The 27080-nt window shown below is 34.3% G+C and overlaps 1 protein-coding gene across 1 annotated transcript in view; it reads right to left on the reverse strand.

Moving 5' to 3' along the window:
- Positions 1–626: 626 nt before the first annotated feature.
- Positions 627–27080, reverse strand: part of SNTG2 (syntrophin gamma 2) — a 205963-nt gene continuing 179509 nt past the window's right edge. Inside the window, exons 15-18 of the mRNA XM_056487301.1 lie at positions 24072–24307; positions 10834–10926; positions 6715–6825; positions 627–758 (exon numbers count right to left, since the gene is read on the reverse strand). Of these exons, the coding sequence (XP_056343276.1) occupies positions 627–758; positions 6715–6825; positions 10834–10926; positions 24072–24307 (572 nt within the window). The remainder of the gene's footprint in view (positions 759–6714; positions 6826–10833; positions 10927–24071; positions 24308–27080) is intronic.

Here is a 27080-nt window from a genome sequence, read left to right on the forward strand (position 1 = left end):
GCACACTTAACATTATCGTGCACATACACTGGGACTACTGAGTATTCTTAGAGCCAAATACGTGCTTAACTGTGTTCCTAGGTCTGAAATTGAGTGTCTAGTGTTTTGCAAGAGCCAAAATCTCAGGCCTTGAAAGAGCCCAACCATGGAACTACAATTTTTCAAACATATACAAGGAAGATGAAAGTTCAATTCCTACAGAACTGGTTGTCTTCAATAATTAATTATTTTCTACGTGAAGACTGTAATAATTGTCTGTATGCCCAACACTTTTCAAAACAGACTTAGAGGCCAATTTTTGGGCATACACTTCTCAAATTTTTCTTGACATTACTATCTAATAAGGGGGAGAATGTAACATCACAAGCGCAGAAATCAAAATTGCTCTACAAATATTACTGAATGAATATTCACTTTGAATTTTAGATAAATACTGAAGATAAATTGTGTGACTTCATTATTAACTCAGATTCAAAATAATTATCAGATTGTGATAATTCTTAACATTACAGATAACACAACTATAGGCTTCTTATAAAATCACAAAGTTGCAATATTGTGAATGAAATAACTACTTTTGTTAAGAAAATAATTTATTTTCCATAGTCACGACATATAATCTAGTATCAGTTACTATACATGTATCTTCTTGCAATACTCTGACTGTCTATGAATAATGGATCCACAGATGCCACTTTTGCTGCTATAAAGGAGTGAATACAGTGTAAAACTGCCGTCAGATCCTGAAATTCAAGTTCCTGAAAGAAGAGAAAAAAAGAGAAAATGTGAGTTCAATTCAGATTTATAAAAGTTTTACATGAACACAGAACAGACTAGTTGGAAAACAATATGGCCTTAACATGAAAATTGAATCTTTATAGGAAACTGTAAAGTCAAAATTGCGAAGAATAAAAACTCCATGTCCCTACCTTTTTCACTGGCAGTGCCGTGTCAATTTAGTTTTCACTCTCTGCTACTTTATTGTTTAGGTTGTGCTCAGTTTGTACAATGAAATCAGTCAACTTGCAAGAACATTCAAATATTGCAACATAGAATAATTCAGGTATGAAAAGATCTTTAAGATCACTGAGTCCAACTATTAACTCAGCACTGCCAAGTCTACCAGTAAGCCATGCCACTAAGTGTCACATCTACATTTGACATGTCTCCTGGGATGGTGACTCCACCACTTCCCTACATAGTCTGTTCCAATGCTTGACAGCCCTTTTGGTGAAGAAATTTTTCCTAATATCCAGTCTAAACTTCCCCTGGCACAAGCTGAGGCCATTTCCTTTTATCCTATCATTTGTAACTTGTTTCAGGCAGTTATAAAGAGTGGTAAGACCTTCCCTGAGACTCCTTTTCTCCAGGCTAAAAGCCTGTTCTAAACAAAATTGGTCCAAACAGAATATTTGTATTTAAGTCCATGTCATCCTTGTCATATATTTTGGGGACTAAAGGCTCCTGTTTTTTCCATTTTAAATTAAATTTAACTGACATTTGAGAGGCAAATATGCAAGGAGTTTTCCTAAAAAACATTTTCTTGACAGCAGATGTTGACTTTAAATACTAATATAAATGAATAGAAACAGTTCCAGGAAATAAACCCTACAATGCCACTATTTATATATCCTTATCTAAGTTTTATAAAACTAAAATGGTGTACACAGTCATGATTATGAATGAAATATGCACTATAGAATATGGAATATAGAATATAAAATAATACAGGCCTTGATATATAAGTTTCAGCTCAATCTCACGTTTTACATCTACTGACATTCCATCTTCAAAACCAAGAAATTAAAAAATATGACCATTACCATTAATCTTAGATTTGTTCCAAAATCACCCAACAATTTCACCTTAGGTTCTGACATTCAACACACCGACCAAACAGTCAAACAAACTGAGAGAAGGGAGTGTTTCACAGAGTTCCTGTTTCTCTACTCCAGCTTTATGCACTTCCATTCTGTAAATGTTTATGAAGATAAGCAAACAGAGGTAACCTGACACAGACTGTGGACAGGATTTCAGACTACTCTAACAACATTACTTGGAGGGCTTTGGGTTTAGAAAAGGGCAAAGACAGGAACATCTCCTCACTGTGAGTCAGTCTTTCCCAATGTCCCAACTGCATAGTCCTTTCTGTTTCCATCATAGTTCAGAGTATGGATTAAACTGCAGATACTTCTCTGTATCTGAGAGAAGTCATCTAATCTGTTGTGAATAACCTTTTGAATACTAACATACTCTTGTTTCTGTAAGATATAATCTACATAGAGGTTAACAACCAGCAGTAACACTAAACTATGTTTTATGTGACAACACCACTATTTTCTGCAGTTAATACTGCAAGTCTCCAATTTTAGAATATTTTTAAGAGGTGCCAATTTTGAAATTTATTACAGAGCTTAAAAACAAAATGTGTGGCATATAAGCACTCCTTATGCAGTTTACCTGCTCGTCCCCTCCTATTGTCTCTCACATTTCCACTATTTTATGTTAGGTTAGTGCAGGGATGAGCAATCCTCTGGGATCATAAAACAGGAGCAGGGCTCTGGAGGTGTTATCTTGCAGGCCTCAGTTAGATGTGGCCACCTGTGGTGGCATCAGAAAATGGCTCATCTGCGGCCTCGAGCACCAGAAGCTTCCAGGAATGCAGCTTATCACAGTAGTATTTGATCCAGAATGCAACTAATGGGTGAGGCTGTGGAGCTCCTGAAGGAAGTCTGATGCCTGTGCTAGCTGCCTTTGCAATCCTGCAGCCATTCAGGTATAGATAATGAGGAATAGTCACCCATATATAAGGATAAGCTGGGATAGGGATTTGCTTGCATGTAGTTTACAGCAGGGAAAGGGGAAGAGGACTGGGGATTAGTTTGAAAAGATGGATGTAGTAAGAAATAAGGATGGCTTTCTGACTTGGGAAAATGTAGATGTTGCATAATCAGAAGGCTGGGACACAATATTTGCTACCTTGAATACAGTTTTATAGGTGGAAATGTAGCCTCCTTCAGTTTGGAATGCAATATGGACACTTCCTAGAAAATACACCAATGACACTTCTTTCAAACAAATGCATTACTCTGATAGTTTAATTTTTTTAAAAGTAACACTTTTCTGTACTCACTAAGGCAGATGAGTAACTGATCATTTTATTTGTGCTGTATCATCTAACAGCACCTTATATTTGATTTCCTTATCTGAGTTGGCTGCTTTTTTCTTTAATTGAGATTGTCAGTTTTTAAGGAGAATCTGGGCATGTCTAATATTTCAATAACCAAAGCTATTTCAGTTTACTGTATGTACCGTAATAAGTAGATTAAGTACAACAAAGGCACTAGAAGGAAGATACTGAGAGAAGAACACAAATGATTGGATTAAAGCAGTGGGAGGACAAGACTGCAAAACTTCCTGCTGCTACTGAAAATATAAAAATGAGCACACTGCACTGACCTCCTTCACTGTATGTACACAGCCAAGGAAGAAAAATATATGTTCTTATTTCATCCACCCACTAGGAGAGTTGGATTTATTACATAAAAAGAGCTTGACATGCCTGTTCCATTATTACCATGCACGCAATTTTATTGAGAATTTCTGAGAGCTGTTGAACCATTATTTGAACAAGACATGAGCCTGTATAACATAAAGGGCAAATAATGGAGATGCTTGCAGATAGTGTTATTGTGCCCTGTGCATTTCATGACTTTAAGGAAACTGATAAACCTCAGTGCAGGTTTTTTGTTGACCAGGGCAGAGCTATTAACACTGAATTGTTCAAGATATGTTTTCCAATCAGACTGATTTATTTTCAGTTGTTGCAGGGTGGTTTTTTGTTTGGTTGGTTTTGGTTTTGGCTTTTTTTTTTTTTTTAAATTTATTATTTTGTTTTGTTGGTTTTGTTTTGTTTTGTTTTGTTGTTGTTGTTTTTTCGCTCAGGTTAAAAGCCCAAATAAAGATAACCAGGTTTTAGCTCCAGACATCATTGAAGTGAAAATGCAAACCAAAATTCTAAATTTGGATTTGGTTCTATATCTCAGCAAGTAAGCAGAGCTTGGTTGCCATATCATGTGAGAAGAATATGCAGGGCTCTTAAGTTATCTTCTTGTAATAGACAAGAAATTTATGAGACCAGCAACATCTAGTTGAGACTTCAGTATGGCTCACAATACTCTATTGACCACAATGGTTTCTTATCTTTCTTCTTTTGAGACTAAGATGAAAAGAGAAATGCCCAATTAAAACATGCTTGGGAAAAAAAGTCTTATCTTCCAGATATATGGCTACAGTTTAGCAACAGGAAATAAAGCATCAGAACAAACCTCAAATTATTAATCTTTTTTTTTTCTTTTTTTAGAGCCACCTTGAAAATTTGGATAAAGAATATCTACTATTATTAAGATTACTTGTAATTTCTTTATACTAAAGGAAGGGTAGGTTCAGGGAAGTATTGAAGTGGAAAATTGTAAGAAGTTGTAGGGAATAGTTGTAAGGAGAAATGACTGGCAGAAATATTTTTCTTATAATCTCCTTTCAACAGAAAACTTTTTAAATGGAGAAATGTATTATTCACCTAGAACTAAAATGCACAGGAAGAAGTATTTGGCTTAAAATTTAGAAGCCAAAATAGAAGGAGAAGAAACATCACATCTAGCTAGTAAACAAGACACAAATATAGAATTCCCAATATGATTTTTTTTTTACCCCTAAGAATTCATTATAATATAAAATTAGACATAGTCTGTAAAATTCTTTTGCAACTTTGACTCTCTGTTTTCAGCCAAGGGAACATAAGTCATCTGCATCAAGCTTTCTTTCTTGCATAGTGTCTCATTTACCCAGGAAAAATGAAACTTCTATTTGATAACCTTTTTTGTTTCTTGTTATTGACTGCAATTAACTGTATAGCACCATCTGGCCCTATGAAATCTCTTCCAGTGCAATAAGCAGAGGCAAATACTGGATTGTACCATGGGTATCAGAGCTGAGCATTTTCCAGCCAGCCTGTAACCCTCAAGACTAAGAAATCATACCATTTAGGTGGTAGGCATACAGCTGATTACATATACCAGTAATCTGAAGTGGAGAAGCTGCACAACTGTCCCAGTCTCATTTCATGTGAAATCATAATGGGTACACAGCACCTTGCAAAGGCAGTTGTAAAAGGTGTAATCAACTGAAATGCTGATAAATACTCAGCTACTTAGTATCAGCCTTTCCTCTGGCCTTTTAATGAGCTTTTCCTGGGATCTTCCAACATTTACAACACATATGTACTTTTAGGTACATAGATATTAAGAAGACTGTATGATTCCAAATCAACTTCCATCTGATGCTTTCAAGGTACCTCACAAAGATTCATGTGAATTTTGTCAATTACAAGATGTTTTCATTACAACTATGTAAAAGAATAATTTTTAAGGTTTTAAAAAATCTGTCTCCTAAACAAAATTTGCTGCAAAATTATCATGACTGACATAATAATTTTACATATATACAAATTTTCATAAAAATACTAAAATTTACAATTTTTATGTCCAAATAGTAAAATCAGGTAAAACAAATGAAAAATAATTCAATTTGCACAATAATAATAATAAAATAAAATTTAAAAATGAGATTGTTTACCACAACAGAAAGAGGAATGATACACTATTAAGTAATAGAATTCCATTACAAGCAATGGAATTTCAGCCCTTGGCTAATCACACACAGGGTATATCTAATGATTTAATGCAGAGATACACAAAGTAGTTTATGCATGAGTACAGCCTTCCTGTCTGACCTGAAATAAGTTATGTAAGCTCACTGCAACAGCTGATCCCATATAAAATGAAGACAGTAGTCCTTTCCTGTCTCCAAGGTCTACTGTGAGAAATTAAGTGGAAATGGCCTGCTACTAGACAAAGTATTATATGTTGCACCTTTTGTAACAGATATTAAAACATATTTTACAGTAGAGCCAAGAGGCAACTCAGGTCAAGCTTGCTGATGAAATCCTGGATAATTTACTAATATGGATGTATAAAGAAAGATGTATTGCATGTAGTGTAACTTTATGATAAGTAAGGAAGGTGGACTTCTTCCATACTATTATTTTAAACATTAGAAGTATAGATAATATATAACTTTTGTGTATGGTCAGTATAGAAAAATATTACTTTATAAGCGACTTCAACCTGTACAACTCCAGGTAAGAGTAATTAAAAACTTTCATAGGTTTTCAGATACTTTTATGTTGTTTCACTGGCTTTTGCCAACCAAAACCCAGTTGAACCAGACTCTTACCTTCCTCTTCCACATCATAACATACCAAAGTTCTCATTCTTTTTAAAACCACATAAAACTAAAAACTGTCTATTTTTTATTCAACAGCAAGCTTGGGATCAGTTTTTTTTTTTTACTTCATTTTTTTAAATGCAATTTTTTGACATTATGTCTACTGCAGCTTGACAGAATAACTTCAGAGAAATTATCTTTCTGAGAGTAAAATACCATCATAACACAATAGCAGACTTGTAGAAATAGGGCAATAAATCTATGGCTATTACAGTGCTTCTGTTTATTATGGAGTTTCTAAAGAATCAGCAAAAAAGGATAAGCTGTGATGTGTTCATCATATGTAAGTCCCAGTACATGGGATTTCTGATGCCTTGAGAGTAATTTTATGTCATGTTTAACTAAATTGAAAAAGAGGATGTTGCTTACCTTTGTCTCAATTTGTTTGGTGTCTAGATTTTGAAAAAGCAGCTTGACTCTTGTTTTCCCATCATCTGATGAGCCTTTGAGCTGAGAGAATTTAAACCTCCACAGGACATTCTAAGGAAAAAGAAATTTGAATAAGGACCCTGCTACATGTTTTTACCTAGAACTATAGAATGATGATCAGTGTTCATGTACTAAAATAAAGCACTACAGCTGTAATGCAGTGAGTGATAACAGGCTCTCTGCAGAGCAATTAAAATTAACATTTCTGTACCCTTTGTGAAAGCAAAAGATGCAATATTAAAATTCACTAATTAAACTGTTTTGAAATTCTATGAGATATAAATGTTTCAATTGCCTACATAGCATAAAGATGGCAAAAGCTTAATTCCATAAAGATCCATGAGCATATTTGTATCAGTTTCAGTGTGAACACAATTCCATTCCATATCTTGATCTTTTATATTTCAGTAGGCTCATTTGCATAACATAGATAATTGTGACTTACACAGATATTGCAAAGCTGAACTTACTGAGTGTGAAATGTGGTTTGAAATTCTCAAAAAAGCTATAGAAATGAAGAAATATTATTATTGAACATAGTCTCAGAAACCACAAAAATGTGTTCTACATTACATAATGGTTTTTAAAATATATGACTTCTAAGCTTCTTGGTCTCCCTCAGGTTTATGCATAGCATCTTACTAGTGTTGGTAAATTCTAGATTGACAGATATGCATTAATATTTATGGTGATATTTTGTAAGAACCAAATTTGGAAATTATTTTAAAATCAAGACAATGTTCTGTATTTATCTGAATGTTTTCTGTTCATCACCTGAAAGTGTGTAATTAAAAAAACCCCACAACTTGCACCCAGACTTCCTGCTGATGTTTCCTTTAATGCCTGTAATCTTAATGAAAATTCTCTGCACATGCTGAAATGTGCTTCCATTCCAGGACACTGGTGAAGAAACATAATTTAAATACTTGGGAGGTTCTTTCAAAAGCACACATGGGAAAATTTTGCTGTGTTCCATTTGCCAACATGCTGCTTCTCAAAATTTTTTTTTAAGTAGACCAATGCTGCCAGTGGTCTTCAGAACCCTGATTGTTTACTCATTGTTTAAAATGGAATGTCCTATAAATAAAAATATTTCTCCTGGTTCCCTGCAGACATAAATGTCATCGACTTCTTAGAGAGATGTAACAGATGAAGAAAAACTGAAGTATGCTACAGCACTGTGATGGTGCTTAAACTTTACATTCACAAACAGATTTTAACTGGGTCCAGAGGGCCTAATTAGACCACCTGAAAAGTGTTCAAAGCTTAAATGAGTTTGGCTCTGAACAGGATAGATTAATTTTTGCTGTGTAATATAACTGCTATGGCGGAGAAGAATCAAGAACTTAGGAACAATTTAGTAATAATAAGCATTGCTGGAGTCATCATCTCTCCCAACAGTTGACACAGAGTGGGAAAGATGAGAAGCAGAGAGTGCTGGAAGATGGAAGAAAATGCACACTTTGGGATCCCTTTATATTGTAGGAGTGGCTGGAGGCACAGGATGGGAAAGATGAAGCAACCAAGCCAACAAGATAAAAAGAATCTCTACAATGAGATATAAAGCAGATACAGGCTATAGAAGTATCTCAGTGATGGGCCCAAAAAAGATAAAAGCTGAATGAATTAAGTCCATCAAGAGCCTGGAATAGAATATGCAGGAAAATAAACTGTTCTAGAAAAATTCTTTAAAGAGATATATTTCTTGTGCTGGAGAGACAAGTGAGAATATGGGAGAGAAAACCCTGCAGACACCATGGTCAGTGAAGAAGGGGGAGGAGGTGCTGTTCCTGAAGGACTGCACCCACGCTGGAGCAGTTCATGAAGAGCTGCAGCCCATGGGAAGGACTCATGGATTCTGGAGGACTGTCTCCTGTGGAAGGGACTCCATGCTGGAGCAGGAGACGAGTGTGAGGAATTCTCCTTCTGAGAAGGAAGGAGGGGCAGAGACAACATGTGGTGAACTGACTACAGCCCCCATTTTCAACCTGCCTGTGCTGCTGTAGAGGAGGAGATTAAAAAAATTTGGAAGCAGAGAGGGGTGGGGGGAGGGTGTTTTAAGATCTGTTTTTTATTTCTCATTAGCATACTCTAATTTGATTGGCAATAAATTAAACTAATTTGCCCAAGTGAAGTTTGTTTTGCCCACGGTGGTCATTGGTGAGTGACCTCCCCCTGCCTTTATCTTGACCCACAAGCTTTTATTGCATTTTCTCATTTGCCCTACTCAGGGGGAAGCCAGGGTCAACCCCCTACACTCTAAAGCAAAAATTCTTGTGCTTTCTATTTCAGAATTTGTAATAAGAAGGCCCTTTTAAAATTGTTTTTCCAAGTATAAAAAAGAATATTTTTCAATGAGTACATGAGCTGGTTGCCCAAAATTTAAGATTCAAATTTAGAGTCACAGAGCAGACAGGGGACTGGCCTTTATTTTAATAATCTTTGAATGCCTGCTGGGGTGTAAAAGCTTTCTTTGCATCAATAGAAGACCTTTATTTTTTCATTAATGCCAAGAAAAATAGATTATTCAGTAAAATTGCTGTGTCCCTAATGAACTGTTAATTGCTTGACCACTTTAAGGATCTTTTTTGCATTCATAGGAAATATTCTGAAATAGCTATGCATATGGGAAACACAGTAAACTTCAGGTGATAATTATGGGAAGTAAGTTGAACTGCAGAAATGACCCATTACTGTCTCATTCCAGCTTGAGGATGCAGAGAACATCTCCATCTCTCACACGGATGAAGAATAAATGTACTTGAGCTCTCCAGAATTTTTACTGTTTAACGATGGAATCAGTCTACCTGCTGGTATTCTGTGTTTCTGCTTAGGTAAGCAACAATGATTCATCTAAATTCTCCTCCTCATCAATAGCAAAGGTAGGTACTGTGACACAAAGTCCTATTAATAGAGTAAGGTTATAATTTTAAAGGTGGGAGTGCATGCAATCATTCTTCACATTTAAAAAAAAACCTTCTATAGGCTAGAGAGATTACTTCTTACAGTTAATTTGTGGTTGCATGCAAAGTGTGCATAATTGTGCAAGAAGCAGCATTCCAGAATGCAGTATCACCTGAGGGAGAGAAGAATTTGCAAAAGTATTTTTTTAAGTTTTATTCTGCTTCATGGGATGCAGGCTTAACTTAATTAGTCTATATTTTCATGCAATTTTGGTCATTATTTCTCTGCACTAAGATTTAAATAGTTTTGAAATTTTGGGGCATTTTGGCCCCAAACTCACGAAATGACAACATGCAAAAACTAGATCCTGCATCATGTTTCAAAATGCAGTGTGTTCCTTCTTTTCTCAGAATGACTGACTGAATTTAAAAAAAAAAATTGAGAAGATAGACCTTCTACTGCACAGTTCTATTAATGCAGAAACATTTTTTTAATATATATTTACTTCTACTGTCAAAAAAATGTTAAAATCCACTTATAATAATATACATTAAAGTACCACTAAATTATACAGGAAATAGTAGCATTATAGACAGGCCTTGGAAGTTGGCATGTATCATTAACCACTCCCTGTAGGCACTTTCTATAAAGCCACTGTTTTGCAAGAAAAGTGCATTCAATCTTTTAGATTCTGACTTTGAAAAACATTTGCCTTTATTCTGTTTATTTTTGACATGACCTGAATTTCTTATGATGGAAGAATAATTAATCCTATTTTATATCTGTAGCTTCAAAACGAATAGAATCAGGTGACATCTCATTTTTTTTCCATGACTTGTAATCTTTTATAAATCTTGAAGTTTCGTCATTATAACAAACCAAGCTCTCTGCTAAATATAACCTTCCTTTACTTTCATTACTTGAAAAGGAAGTTTCTTTTTTTGTATCTTTCTCCAAAATGTATCTATACATGCTGAACAACTATAATCACCCCTTTCAAGTCCCAAACTGACTATTTCAGTAGGGCTAAATAAATAAATAGTACAGTATATTGGAGGAATAAATACTGGACACAAACATAAAGAAAATGCAGTAGATAACTTCAATGACTGTAAAACAAAATAGAGTTATGTTTTCCTTTTCATTTACTCTTACCTTCGTTTTACTGTCAAAACAGGTAAATCCTAGAGCAAAGTCGACTGTGAAACACAGGGTATCCCCTTGCCAACTGCACATATAAGTTTTAGACTGAAAAAAAAAGGTATGTTTTTTGAGAGGGCAACCATCACTGTAAATTATCATATTAAAATAATATTTTATGCAGGTATTTTTAGCTGTGAAGACACTCAGTTGACAGCACTGGTTTATATTACTATGTTTTAAAATGGTCAGAAACTTCTGTAAGTCAGTGTCAAATCTGTCAGCTAGACATTGACTGGAGGTCTTTCATATTTCAAGACACTCTTTTCCAAAATTAATATATATTTGAAAATCAACCCTTGCAAAACACAACACAGACCAAACAAAACCAAATCTGACTGCTCTATACTTTCGGAAGATTGCTTAGAGCAGAACTATTAATGACTTCTGATATCACTTCCAGCAAATGGGCAGGCAACAGTGCTTAAATGTTTAGTCATTGCAATCTAATTATAGAAAAGCATTCTGTCTGCTTGACCTCTCCTTTGGATTTAAACTTTGTAGAGAATCTTTCCATTTTACAACACTTTTTAATTTGGGTCTGGTGACATGTCAGGACAGAGCTATGTTAATGTTAGTTAATGTAATTTAATACTAAGACCTAATGGCTATCACATCTCAGCAGTGATACTTGCTAGACACAGCTACCTATACACCAATTCCATGATAATCTTTCAGATTAGAAAGAAAAAAAGTCTATTTTATTAACAAAACTCAGAAGTTCTGGTTAAACTTATGGATAAGCCTTACAGTAAAAAGTCAGTTAACTCTTTTCAGGCATTTTTGAGGATCACTAACTTAGGTATATGAGAGATTCTGAAAAGATATGAACAAGATTTGCTGTGGTATGGAGCAACCCCATGACATTCACTGGTGACAATTATTAGCAAAAAGGCCATTTACTTCAGCACCAGTAGAGCTCAAACCCTGTCTCCAGGCTTTCCTTGCCACATCTTACCAGCCATTTTTAAGATTATAGTTTGGATTTATTTGTTTCTTCCAAGGAAGCATTACTTCACTGTCACTGATATATCATAAATCTCAATGTTGCCTCATGCTTAGATATTTGTTTCCACAAAAGTTTTGTATCTGGACAGCTTCTTTAATTAAAAATAAAACCCTTTTGCACACAAGAATGCCCTAGAGGAGACTGAAAGCATTAACAAAACTTGCTTAAAATGCAAACTACCATTTGAATTTTTTTTTTTTTTAATTTAGCATAGTATAAAACTTCTGGATGATTTTTAAAGGTTTTCTCACACCAGTATTAATAAAAATAGCTTGTTATACTAAAATAAGCATTTTTGAGTTACAGTTATGACATTTTAAAAAGCATTTTGAAAGGGCTAGGAGTAATATAAGTTCGTAAGTGCATATTAGTATTATAATCATCTCCAAAATAATGGAGATGTGTAATATTTCTGAGTAAATTAATTTGCTCATTGGTGTTCAAGATGATATTATTTGGCATTTAAAAAGATTTCAGTGATTGATTTTCAATTAGAATGACATTTACATATCCTTACATTTCATTCAGTAATTACAAGGTGGCATTAAGCACCAGTCATAACTTATTCTCCATTATTTTCCAATTAAAAAGGTCATACTAACTGAGCTCTGACTGAGCAAAGCAATTTTTAAAACTAGAATAAATTTAGATTCCCCTAATGGGTAAGCATCTAATTGCTCAGCCACAAATGGTGAATACTAAAATGAACCAAGCACAAATAATGAGCTTGTAGTTCTTTAAAAATATTCAATATTAGGAAAGAATGGAAACAATTTGGAAATTATTCACAAATACTAGAGACAAACATAATATGCTTAATTTTCATTGCTATTAAAAATAGATGCGTGTTTTCTATTTACAAAACTGACTCATGGGGTTTTCTTTATAACAGAACTAGTTTGTATTTTGCAACATAAATTTAAAGCCTGCTCATGGCATCTCCTTGGTGACTTTGAACATGTTTTCAGAAAGCTCTATGGTAAGGACCCTCACCTTGATTCATTAATACTAGGACAGAGCCTTATTTCTTTCCATTTTTGCCTTTGGAATGAGTTTCCCATACACTCGCAGTTGTGATCACTCTTGGTAATCTACAACTATTGTTTACGTGGAAACCTAACATCAGAGCTCTAGGGTCAGCAGTCTTTAAGTGAATTTTGCAAAAAAACCATAAAAACCCCATGCATATTAACCAGCTTGCTAAGTCACAGTTTAAACAACATAGAGAAGAACAGGCCTCATAGTGCAATAGCTAAGTAAGACAATTGTACTAGACAACCTAGATCAATCATTGAATATTTTCTGACCAATGTAATGATCCACAGAATATTATATTTATAATAAAAGAAAATTACAAAACTTTTACCTGTGTAATGTTCAGGCATCAGTATCTCAATGCATATTCTTTTAACTCATGAAAAGATCATTAAGTTGATAATATCACTGTTCAATAGCAAAGGGACAGTGTATCTGATTCATTTATGACAGAATTCCTCAGACAGACCTCCTGTGTCTGATCAGAAGCCTGACTCTTGTCTGTCTCTGGCTTTGGCATCTGTCCTCCATGACCCTGAGAGGGCTTAATACTTACAATGAATAGACATATACACTCACTGTCTTTCCCATAGACAGAGGTTTCCCAGAAATAATTCAGCTTTGAACTATGTTAGGTGGTAAAGAAACAACTGGGCATAGCACTTAGTGCCATGATCTAATTAACGAGGTGGTGATCAGTCTGGTTGGACTTGATGAAGTCACAGGTCTTCTCCATCAGTTTTTACAAAAGAGTAAGGATGAGGGACAGTTTGTTTCAGTACACTAAAAGAAAGACTGATGTAGGGTTCTGTCTAACAGAAAGAAACACTACAAATATAAACAATGATGAGCTAATTAGTTTCAAAACCAGCTTTTATGGTTACGGATTCCTGTGTCTCTTTCCCTCATGGGAGACAATGTGTTTGTAAACAAATTAGCTAACACAAAAAGAAGGGCTTCAACTCGGTTCATAGGTGTTAGGTATCCAAGACAAGAGGTGAGTAAACACTCAAACTGGAAAATGAATGTATGGGAAAAGACAACAAGAGGGATTTATTTCCACTCAGAGAGGAGAGCACAAATATACCTCAGATATGAGGGACAAACAGAAAGAGGAAGCGCTTCATGGGGATTCACAGGGCTGGGATGAGGCAGAAGCACAGACTGTGTGGGTAGCAAGCATCACTGCAGCCCAAATACAGATGTCTGGGGAAGGAAAGGCAAAGATAAAGAGGAACCCTCCTCTTCTTCAGTTTCCTTCTGTGTCAGTGCCCTTGTCCACATTAAGCTGTAGTATGAGGGCAGAAGGAAGAGCACAGGCTCCCTGGATTTGAGAGAGGATTTCTGATTTCTCCACACACGTGGGTCTCCCATGTAGGCTAAAGCCATAAGTACATTTGGTTTCTTCTGGGACTGGGCAGTTCAAATGCTTCTAAGTAAATCATGACATGAAATAGCTTTTTTGCAATAGTATTTTGTTATTGCTGGAATATGAGTTTATTGCAATGCTTTAGATGGAGGGCTTAAATTTGCCCAAGTCCTGCCACAGGCACCCAGTGTAGTATCTCTGGATTCTTTTTTGAAGACATAGAGTCTTATTATTACTCTGATGTGGGATTGTATTAAGTCCAAGAAATAGGGGTTCAACTTCCTTTTGTTTTTCAGTAAAATTCTTTAAAATCAAGATTAATAACAATAACTGTCAGTTGAGATAGCACATTCTGAGATAACAAAGATTCTTAGTAAAAAATACCATTTAACATAATGTTTTAAGAATCAGGGCACCAGCCTTTTCAGTCAGTACTTTTTCTAAGTTCATGGCAAGTAAGTTTTCTAAGGAATAAGTGAGACTCAGTGATGTTGGTCATCTAAGTGTAACAGAAAAATGACATAGTGTATATTAATTTTAACGGATATTACTTTTACAACTCTAATGCTATTGGTCCTAATGTCTCATCAGATTTAGAGTTTCAAAAATTTAGCTGATGATTGGCTACATTGCAGTTAATCATTGTTTTGCATGATGGACACCCTCATTTTGCCTTAACTACAGCACCAATATGCAATATATTCATTAATTTTGGAGTCAGCCATGTTCTATTGAACAGGAATTTTAGTGTATTTTAATCAGCCAAAATACAGAAATAATACCTACCTTCAAGTCTGAATACAAATTGGGCATGCACATGATTTTGGTTGTTTATTTTCCAAAAAGCAACTGGAAAGTTGGCAATACCATTACACTTTCCTGCTTGAACTACTTATTTTTCCTGCTATGCTATTAACCACTTTCTAGATATAGATATACATTTGCTCTAAGATGAGCTGTAAAGGTTTGTTAGATGCAAATGAGAACACAGACATTATTTCTCACTATACTCATGATACAGAATTTAGCACACGCTTTCTATAACTTATGACTAGACAGCACAGCATTTGGGCAATAGCCATATCCATGCAATGCACATATTGTGTACTGTATTCACTTACTCACTTTAAGTTGAAATATGTGCTATGCCTGTTAAGAAATAATATGCCATCAATGTAAAAAATGCTAAAATCTTTCTGAAAATTTGCCTTTTCTTAGAAAAAATATTTACACTAAAATTAAACTATTCTATGAATCCAAAGAATATATTTTTGGAGTAGAAGACTCCAGCATTACCAATTTGAACTGATAAAATTTTAGCATCCTCCAAATATCAGTTCTACTTGTTTCTTTTTATTTTTGAGACCAAATCCCTCCCCACATTACATTTAATATTTTTATTTGTTTTTCAATCAATGTCAGTAAAAACTGGAAGGAATTTTGTAGGATTTGTCAGAGGAACTTAAATGCCTGAAAGAGAGAAGAACCTAAATTTTTTTCTTTTATTCAGCATTAGAAATAAAGTAGTGCACACCAGCATTTAAGATACAGTGACAGAGAGGGAAAAAATTATACCAACAGCAGATGGTTTGGAACAGAGATTCTTGCATTAAGACTTCATACAGAAGCTTTTTACAAGCTTCTAAATCATACAAGAGTGAGAGGAATAAGGTGTCTTAATGCATCCAATGTATTTACAAAAACATAGAGTTCTGTAAAAGCCTCAATATGGGCCCAGTTATGCGAAAAAAAAGTCATTATGAAAATCCCACTTTTAGCACCAAAAAAATCCAAGCAGGATGTGGAAATTGAGATAAGAGCAACTAGAGTTATTATGGTTTTACTGAGAAATATATATCAGCCCACACATAAGGAGAGTACTAGGAGGCAAAATTAAACCCCTTAATTCTGAACACAGCCTGCAAAAACTTCGAGTCTTTTTGCATAGAATTACTAGTGCTAAACAGAAATGCTTTTTAACCACTTTGAAACAGCAGAATTGTTGAATTAAAAATGTAGATGCTTTGTCTTTCTTATATTTTAAAAAACCTGTTATTTTAGCACAACATATTTTATATAAAAACTTTTAAAAATCCCCAAACTTTCAGAACATGTTTATAAAGTACACCAAAAGCATTGTCACTCTGAATTCACAATTATATATGAGAAAATGAAGCAACAATGAAATCTGTAATTCATCAAAAGTATGAGAATTTTCAGAAATTTCATCTAGAACAGACTCCCAAAGCTCAGGTGTATTCCTGTTCCAGATATCAGTGAAATAATTTCAGTGAGAGTGACCAAATGAATATCATCTTCACTTTAAAACTGTGGCAGATCCACTCATTTGCACATACCTTTAAGAAATTTGTCATGTCACAATTAAAAGTTACAAAACTTTGATAATTATGGATTGATACAAATAAAACCACTCCATTGAAACAAACCAGATCTGATTAAAAATCTTGTATATTCCTTCAAGATGTGCTGCTGCTGCAGCCAAAGGAATGACATGTTAATAACTAAAAATTACTCTTTTTTACATACCTTGCTGGTATTAGTATGAAAAGTATATTCTCTTATAAAAGACGGTACTGTAATCTGATGATTTCAAGAAGATATTATTAGTTGTTTTTTAAAAAACATTTATGCACATTTGTGGTTCAGCATATATGTATGCAAGAGGCACCCTGGCAGTAAAACTAAGATTTTTCAAAGGACTTAAATGATGGCTCATTATATTTTCATTGAATTTCAATGAAAGCTTCTATTTATTTCTGTAGAAGTGGGACTAGCTCAGTGCTTTAGAAAATAATACCTAGGTTTAATACATCCATGTTTTAGATGCTGCCTTTCTCAGGATACTGCTCGACTTGAAACTTTTCCCTCTAAGTCACCTATTGAAACAACTATCTGATTTATTTGTAATTTTTAATTTGTAATGCTCGTGACATTATAGCAGCTAACTGCAAAAATGCTTTGCTTAAGTAGAGCACTCATTGTTCTTTCAGAAACTTTCAGCATTACTGAGATTAGGCATTAAATCACCATTCAGATATTAGGATTGCATGTACATGTGGGATGAAGGGAATTTTACTCCACGGGGAATTGTGTTCCTGTGGGAAGACTGAGGTGAACTTGAAGGTTTGCTATTCCTTGGCAAGGCAGATAATGCAGGTGTATGCCTAGTCTTGGCCATGGCATTCTCTCTGTAACATGAACCCATGGCTAAAATAAATCTGACAGAAGAAAAGACTTGCTACCCTCTTTGCTGAACAGGCAGACAGTGGCTTAAATTGGTTCTAGGAAAAGGCAGTGAGAAAAATCGACGCAGGAGGAAAAAGTCTAAGGACAGTAGCTTAGAAATGGTTATCTTCTAGCAGGGGAAATTCAGCTTGTGTTCTTTAGCCTTTGCTTATGATAGAAAGAGATTGTGCTTCCTCATCTCTGTGTCTGAGTAATGGCTTCACTGTTTTGCAGCAACCCATTTTTCCATAAAGAAAAGCAAGACTCAACAATGACTTCAATGTTAAGGGTTTCCTACATGTAGATTGTCCCAAGCATATTTTCATAAATGTGAGGCAGATTTTTAGTAGCAATCACAGCAATCAAGCTGACACTGCTTGTTTTAATAGAACTAGTAGACCAGTACTCGCTTACTTCAGCAAAGACAATGACTTAATTCTGAAGCAGTTTGTTATTACATAATAATACACATTTTTCTTCTCTGATGATCTATAAATTCTGGAATTTCACAGTTGAAAAGGGAATTTAATCAGAAATATCATCAAGAGACATTCCTGAGTACACAATTCAGTTGTGAATCAATGATGCTTTGACTGGGATTTTGTTTTTCTGCCTGATTTTTATAAATCATGGGTGGAGAATAATAGGGAATAACAAAATTAAAAACATAAAATCCAACATCAAAATTCTCAGGTAATATTACTGTATAAATTTGAAATTCCATGATAGTAAATTTTTGATAGTAAATTCTTGACAGATCACAGAATGGTTTGGGTTGGAAGAGCTCCAAAATGGGCCCACCCACCATAGGCAGGGGCACTTTTCACTATACCAGGCTCATCAGAACTCTGTCCAACCTGGCCTTGGACTCCTGCAAGGGATGGGGCATCCACAGCATCTCTGGGCAACTTATTCAGTGCCTCACCACCTTCCCATACAGAATTTATTCCTAAAATGTAATCTAAACCCACACTCTTTTGATTTAAAGCCATTCCCACTTGTTTTATCACTATGAAAAAGTCCCTCACCAGCTCTTTCATGGTTTCTTCCTTACTCAAGTCTAAAGGATCCTCTGGAAAATAATAACAAAACTAGATTCCCATGACTTAATTTTTATCTAAATATTTGGTTTCATAAGTAAATATATGTAATATATATATAAATTATTTAGATTTGTTCTTTCAATATAAATAAATGTAATTTTAAGAATATCTTCCCTTTTCAGAAATAATGATCAACATTTCATATTAATCATATTTAAAATACAGAATATAGAAACAAGTTTGAGTTCAGTAGACTTGTAAATTCTTACATTCTCTCTCTGTTTTTAAAAATTCTAATAAATGCATTGCTTGATTTTCATCTGCTACATGAATTATTGAATTATTAATAATTATTGAAAATTTGTTTACTATTTATCTATATGGTTCTCAGAACCTTTCTTTGTGTTAGAGAACGGTGGGGTTTTTGCATCAGTGTGAAAATGAATTATAATCTAACACCATTTCTAAAGGTGACCAGTTAAATTGTAATTGTAATTGTAATTGTAATTGTAATTGTAATTGTAATTGTAATTGTAATTGTAATTGTAATAAGCTTTCTGTGCATAATGAAAACAATCTAAAACGTAATTGTGTAATTAAACTGAGTACTTCCTGTAACAAACTGATGAGTATCTTTTGATGACATTATAAATCTAACCTAATCTAAGTGCTATTTAATATCTCACCTGAATATAAGAAGACTATTTCCTTTGCTTAAATGTTTGTCTCAGAAATTAGATCTGAAATTAGCAAATGGTGACGTTTCCATTCTTAAAGGAGCTCCTACATATAACTCGTTTCATATATGCTTTGCAATCATCACAGAATAAAAAAAAAAAAGCATTGACAACTGTATTTATTATTTTTGCAATTCAGTACATCATTTGCAGCTCACAAGGCTTACACTGTGATCAACTAATCATGTTTTATTCAACCTCTAGGTCACTGTGAAGAATTAATAGCATCATAAATGTCCATAAATGGATCACAGAAATGACAATTACTTCGTATTAAGATTGTCTAATTTCTGCTAGGTTTTGTTTATTTAAGGGGACTTCTTTTGGCTCGGTCTCTGAGGGTGGTTTAGACTCCTGTTTCTGCAGCACCACTTAATTCCCAAAGATTCCCAGAAACAGTGAGTGTGTTTGTTTTGATGGCAGAGTTACTGAGACAGCCAAAATTCTGAGCATCTCAGGAGTCAGGTAGTTGGAAGAGTTAAGTAAGCTGTGATAGATAAGTGAAAAAGATAAATAATCTCAGACCAATTTCTGGTGGGGACAGTCTCTAAAATTTATTCTGATTACATCTAACTTGAGTTGTAGTAAGATCAATTCAAAATCCCACTAAAGAATTATTAGAAAACACATTTTGTATAATGTTGCAGGAAGGAGACAGAGGAACTGAACTTCTTGTAGGCTGTCTGGATATGAATATCACAAACCCTTCTGTTTTCTCTTAATCCAAAATCTTCCATTGAACGTGTAATTTTCATGCTAAAAAATTAGTTTCAGATGGGGCTAATTCCACAATTCCATGCATCTTGGCTCCCATACACTGGGAATGCTAGGAATCCATAACCCTGACCAGCATACCTCACTATTTATATTCTTAGTGACTTGTTGAATGCTCAACTTTAGGCATATATAAAGCCATATTGCTAAAATGTGCACTGAAATTCAGTTTAAAATAAAAAATATTTAGAAGCTATTTGAACTTCTACATAAGGGATTTTATCCATCTGGCTTCTAATTTTGAAATCATGAGGAATTTATAATTATCTGCAATGGACAAAGAATAAATGCCTAACTAAATTAATTTTGGATCTTTCTTGAGCTGTTCAGGATATGGGGCCTATTTATCCATTAATTTGGTGAAAACCTGAAGTCTTAAAATGTCAGTGCAATTTTGTGCAGCTCTTTCTTTTTGATCTTTCATCATTATGTGGTTTTACATCCCATAGAAGCAAGTATGTGATTTAAAATATAAACACTGATTTTCATGTTATGAACCAATTATTGCTTGTGACTGGTTAGTAAGTAGCATGTATGTATATAATCACTGTTACCGTATTTTATTTTTGTACAATTTTATATAATATAGTCAACTGAATGCTTTTAAAGGAAAATCATGAGGAAAAAATACTGGTTTCCTTAAAAGGTTATTGAGGTCAGTTGGTAAGAACTTATTCACTTCTATATGTCTTAAATTTGCTGTAGTGAACATTTTCAGATGATTTTTAATAAAGATATGCATCTAAAATCAAGTAACAGTCTAGAAGAAACAGCAAGCAGTTGTAATGAGAGGTTGCACAGATTATTTCCTGAGCTGCAAAGTAAGGATAAGAGGGAAGCATTACATGGACTGGATGGTTTTTTCCAGTCTCCTGAGAATTCTTTCTATTGTAAAGCAGATTCCTCTCCTCTGTCTTCTTCCAATCATCAAACAAAACTTACATGTACAGGGTTTCAAGATGACAAAACTGTTGGTCCAATTTTCTATAGTTTACAGTAAAATATATTACCGTCACTCTTTCCTCTGTCCACTACCAGATACTATTCCAATATTCTCCTCCATCGTCCTGCTGAACAGAACTGCTCCAAATCATCCCTTTGAGATGTTTCTGCATTAATTTAAAATCATATCCAAGACTCAGATGAGTCAATATAATTTCCTTTGGAAAAAATAATCTGAGGCAAGGGAAGAATACTGATTGAGCAATTAAAAAAAGACAACATTGAAAAATGTGGAATAATATCCTATGCTACTGACAAGACCAACCTGAAGGGTCAAGGAATTAGTAAGAGCTCTGAAAAATATGCTAGTCTCTTATTTTTGAAGGTTTTTTACAATAAAAAAATCTTGAAAAAAAAAAAAAACCCAGAAGAAAAATTACGTATTCTGAGCATCATTTATTCATCTTGCACTGTTTAGGATGTTTCAGGTGAGAAAAATTCTTGCTGGAACTTGTGGGAGATGATTTAACTTCAAGATATGACTGAGGGGATTTCATTGCCTATCTCCCACCATTACAATGCTGACTTTTATTACCAGCTGCATAGAAATATTTTTAACAGCTCTTTTTCTCTCTTTCAATTGCCTTTCTGCCTTACTTCTACTGCATTTTTATTGCCCCCATCTATCCAAGTTATGCCATCAGCAACTACAATAGTTTTTCTAGGAAAAAAAATCCCATGTAATTCTAACATGGATTCAAAATCTACTTGTTTGTTATCATTGTCTGCAAATAGATTAATTTTACCAGGGTCACTGAATTTCAGAATTTCTTGGTAAACTTCTTGTAAACAATTGCAGCTTGAATAGGGCTTTTAAATATCTGAAAGGGCAACAAAATTGTGAGGGGTGTTTCTTCCTGCTTTATTGCATTCTTTTTGTCATCTACTGCTGCTACCATTTTCAAAAGAAATGTAAAAAACATCACACAACACAGGCAGATTAAATTCAAAAGGACCACTGGACCTTAGCATTTCTTTTCATAAACTGTATAAGGACAGAATCTTCTCAGAAATACAGCTCTTATTGTTGAAACACCAAATACAAAGGGTATGTACAAGATAAAGTTAACAAAAACTCATAGTTAAGATACTAACTACACTTGACAGTAAACAGGAAAAAACCCCATTTAAATAAGAATGGCTGAAATGGCAAAATGAGATCCAACAGCTGCCATGAATCTTGCTCAATCATTTATGAATAAAAAAATAATTTCCAAAATTCTCCAAAAGAAAGAACTCTTACAAACTGATATACCAGTGACAAGCTTGAATTTTCTGGATACTGCAATGCCAGTTCTTTTTCTATGATTTGAAATAGACTATGTAATATTAAATTGCACCTCATTCATGCCACTCTTGACATTATTCTGATAAGAAAGGCACTCATGACAGCATTTATGTTTTGAAAGAAGAAAGAAAATAGAGCAGTCAAAAGGCTTTTCACTGCTGGAGAATGCCCACAGTACTCTGAACTTTACTGACATAGTAGTCTACAGTAAATTTGGATGTATCCAACTATGTGAGAGAAAATGAAGACATAGAAAAACTCATATGGAGACTTAAGAACTGTAATCAGGATTTTATTTGAATGACTTTCCTGGAGGTTTCAGATAGGTTAAACCACAGCTGCAGGAAATTTAATGTCTTTTGTGTGAAATGAGTCTAGATGGCTTTGATTGAAATGACAAAAAATCATTCCACAAGCAGAGAATGTTTCCTTAATTTTAAGGATATAAAGGAAAAGGAAATTTTGAGATTTAACAATAAATGTCCAGAAATTTAATCAGATAAAGAGCCAGCTAATCTCCACGTGTGTTTTACTTAATTGTAATTATATGTTATCTGTTTTTTATACGGATAATAAATACGAGGATTGAATGGCTGGTCAAACAGTTGTGTCATAATTTCTTGAAGAGTTCATGTGAGAAAGTACTTTATGCATGTTCAATATGTATTATAAATCCCTCCCTGACGCTCAAGAAGTTTTTGGGAAAAATACTTTTTTCCTGAAGAATTGCATTCCTTCTCAGAAGTTCAGGATTAGGAACTATTACAAAGTCTTTTTGTTCCTTCATCAGACTAAAGAGACAAATAATAGGCTTCTAAGTAAGTACCTTGTTAGAACCCAGAAACATGTTTAGAATCCCAGAAATTTGGCAATTTAGATGAGCTGATTAACCACCTGTGATAGGACTTCTGCTCCTTGCAAGTTGTGTAAATACAAAGCTGTGATCCAGTGTTCTCAGTATTTCAAATGTCTTTAGGGGGTCCACAGGGTACTGCAAACCTGAGCATACCAAATCAAGTTTGCATTTGTATTAAACTGTGTAAATATATTTTTAATTGGAGAAGGCCTATAGTCTCAATGCATACACTCCCATAACATTTGTCCAGTTCACTTGAGAGTATGGATCTAGATCTACTAGCCAGCAGAAAGTGATAATCTCCTGTTTAATTTTGAGAATTCAAGAGTATTAAAAACTTCTTTTCACTTTCATACTGTCTTCAAACTCTTTCAATGGTAACAAGAACCATCCCAATTCACAATTAACAATAAAAGAGCAAAATATTTCTTCTTTGAATACAGAATCCTTATGTAAAACATAACATATTTACCTTATGTGAGAGGAAAATCAGCTTTCTGTAAGAAAATGTTCAAGTTGTACTAAATAAACTCCTGAGAGTTTTCCAGTGGTAAAATGTATTAATTTACAGTTTTTAATAATCAAGGTGAACTTACAAATGAGTACTTTTAATTTTCAATAACATAACATGCTCATTGACTGTTATTACACAGTCATTGACAGAAAAATATTGATGTGATGATGAAGCTTTCAGAAGTCTTCTGTGTATTCAATGTACTCAGATCCTTAGTCATGGAGGGCATCAACTGAATGCAATTATTGAGCATACAAAGAATTTAAACACTTGTTATACTTATTTTACATATTAATTGATTTAAATTGTTCACTACTTACCCCTGTTCTTTGGACTTCCAAAAAAATTGCTCTTTGAAATGATTTCTCCCACACAGCCAATTCACTGCCCAGCTCTACGTTGAAGTAATGGCTCTTGCCATGTCCAACCATAACACTGAAACAATACGGCCTCTGGTCTTCAAGATCGAAGTCCTGGTGAATACCTAAATACAAGTTTGCTTGTAGCCAGCAATCATCAGCAAGCCAGAGCTGAAAGACATGTTTCAGTATGTGATCTTCATCTGGCAAAACCAAACCATTGAAGCAGCACTGTCTTCTGTAAGTGATGGGTACTTGGATATACTATGGCATTGTGTCAACCACTGTGCTGAAGAACATGTTCTAGAAGTTAAATAATTATGTCAAAGACAGCTTCTTTGCTTCTCATTTGCTTTATCCCCTATATTTTGATCCAAGCTACTACTGCAGTTCCAAAATACTGTCAGAATCACCCAAGCAATACATACATAATTTAAAATGAGTTTGTACTGATATATTGTTTACCATGAAAAAATAAGAAAATCCCTGAATGTTTGAATATGTTCCAGGAGCTGTGTACCAGCTCTACAAGTGACTGTAATGACTCCATTCTATTTGGGTTCCAATATGCTAAACCCCAAGGAATGCAGTAATTTATCAATCACCCTTAGGGTTAATTCTGGAAATGACAACATGAGCATGTCCTCTAATAGCTGTCAATGCTGTTCTGTAACTACAAAGAGACTGAAGCAAGATCATGCCACATCTTCAAGATAAAGAAGAAAACTTTACATTAAACTTTCATAATAAAAAATATACCTGCAATAGAATGTTTTGTAAATGTAAACAAATTAATACAAGAAACTTCCCTAATATTTTAAGACTTCATTGATTAACATAAATATAGAGAAAAGCTAAATTAAAAAGCTACTACATATATATTTACGTACTTTCACAGCCTGAATTTCCAAATTGCACATATTTTTATTTTTTTATATATAAGATAGATCCCTTCCCTATCCCCATCTCTTTGTGATATCATGGGGAGAAAAGACTGAAACCCCAAAATAATTAGCAATGATTCATGGGGCATCTTGGGAGCAGCACATATTGCCACCAGGGTACACAGCACTGTGTTGTCAAAATTGGCTCTGCAGCTACCTGAGGAGAGAACAGACTTGATGAAGCTCAGTTATTTTACAACACTCCTTTGCACTGCTGAAAAGCAAGTTGAACAAAATTCATGCATATATTCTGTTGTTCAGCAGCTATGCAGTGACAGGTATTACATCTGCTTTGAGACTCAATGCTGCATATTCTGCCTTGTAGACTACTGTATTAGCACATTTTAAATTTTTCATGTGCAAATACCAGGCAACAAAAGAAAATTAAATATTTTTAAGACAAGTGACTTTTAAAAATGTACAGGATTACAGTAAGAGTTTGAATTATGAGGCAAGTTCTAAGAATAAACATATGGGATACAAGACATTACATTTCAAATCATCTGGTTGTTACCACCAAATGACCAGAAATATGCAAGGCATATTATATACATGAATTTTAGTTCACATATTTGTGTATTTATATGTATGTATACATACACCCAAATATAAAATATATCAAATATTATGTTTTAAAATTTAAGTTCCACATTGGATTCTTATTATCTGTATTTAACTATTGCATCATAAACATAGATGAGAAGCTTACAACTAGGTGTGCAACAAGAGCACTTCTCTTTAAAATCCATCTTTCATGAGAAGTTACAATAACACACTTTTCCACAGTTTTGCACTGGTTCTAACCAGCTTCTGAAAGTCCTTAAGAACACCCTCTCCAAATGGCAGCTTTTACAACATAACTCTATCATATGTCATGCAGAAACTTTAATCTCTTACAGTTTTTTTGATTTGTTCTGTTTGCCTCATCATTTATACCAAAGAATCAACAGAAAAGATGATAAGGAGTACAATTTGAGCTTTTGCACTTTGGCTTACGTATTCATGAAAACTGGCAATTAAGCATTCACTTATTAAAATGTCAAGAACATTCAAGAGTTGAATCTTGGGCAGTTTATTTCCCCACTTCTTTTTCTTCATGAAAAAGTAGTGCAGATGTTGCTCTAAGGACAGAATATCCTTGAAGTTACCATAATATTCCTGGAAGAACTGAGTTTTAGCAGTAACACTTGAAGGAGAAAAACCAAAACCAAAACCCAAGCCACAGCAAAATCTTCTCAAAAGGCTTAATGTGTGTATATTTCATCAGTGCCTGACTTATTTATGAGCTAAAAGTTAAATTACAAAAAATATAAAGGAGATTAAATAAATTATCTGTGACAGAACATCTACTTTTTGTTGGTGTCTTAGTGATGGGCAGGACCTGAATTTGCCCATATGTTCCCAGAGTGAGACATGGTTTCACAAAAATAATGCCATGCCTACAAGAATATAGCTCTCTTCCTGTGTCTCTGGAGCTGAGTTCTAGTCCTGAACTCCAGGACTGCCATTTTCCTGACATGGCAGTGCCAAAACACTTCCTTCCCATGTCCTGAATAAATGTTGCATCTGAAAAAACCCCACAAATAAAAAAACCCTACAAGACAAAAAACCCACACAACCCAAACCAAACCAAATTAAAAAAAAATCCCACCACTACCAAACCAAAAACCTTAAGCACTTCTGCTTTAGTGCAGGATCTCTTACAGGTAACAGCAATAACCTGACTTTTCCAAGACAGTGCATGGTCAAAGGAGAAGCATCCGAGAAGGGCTGCACCTGGTGAGAACTAAAGAGGAGCTTTAATTTTTCACTGAAACAGTTTTTATCTCAAAAGATGGATTTATTTTTTCTGAATGTTTTTTTTTTTTTACTCTCCTAGACAAATAGGCTATCATATTATCCTTATCTCACCTGCAAAGGTTTTGTTTTTGTTGGAGAACAAAATTAATCTATCTGATGCAATTTATTAGAAAATATATTCTGTAAGTCAATTATTCACACAAAGTGCTAAGATTTTGCCCCGAAT

Source organism: Oenanthe melanoleuca, chromosome 3 (assembly GCF_029582105.1).
Source record: "Oenanthe melanoleuca isolate GR-GAL-2019-014 chromosome 3, OMel1.0, whole genome shotgun sequence".
NCBI lineage: Eukaryota > Metazoa > Chordata > Aves > Passeriformes > Muscicapidae > Oenanthe > Oenanthe melanoleuca.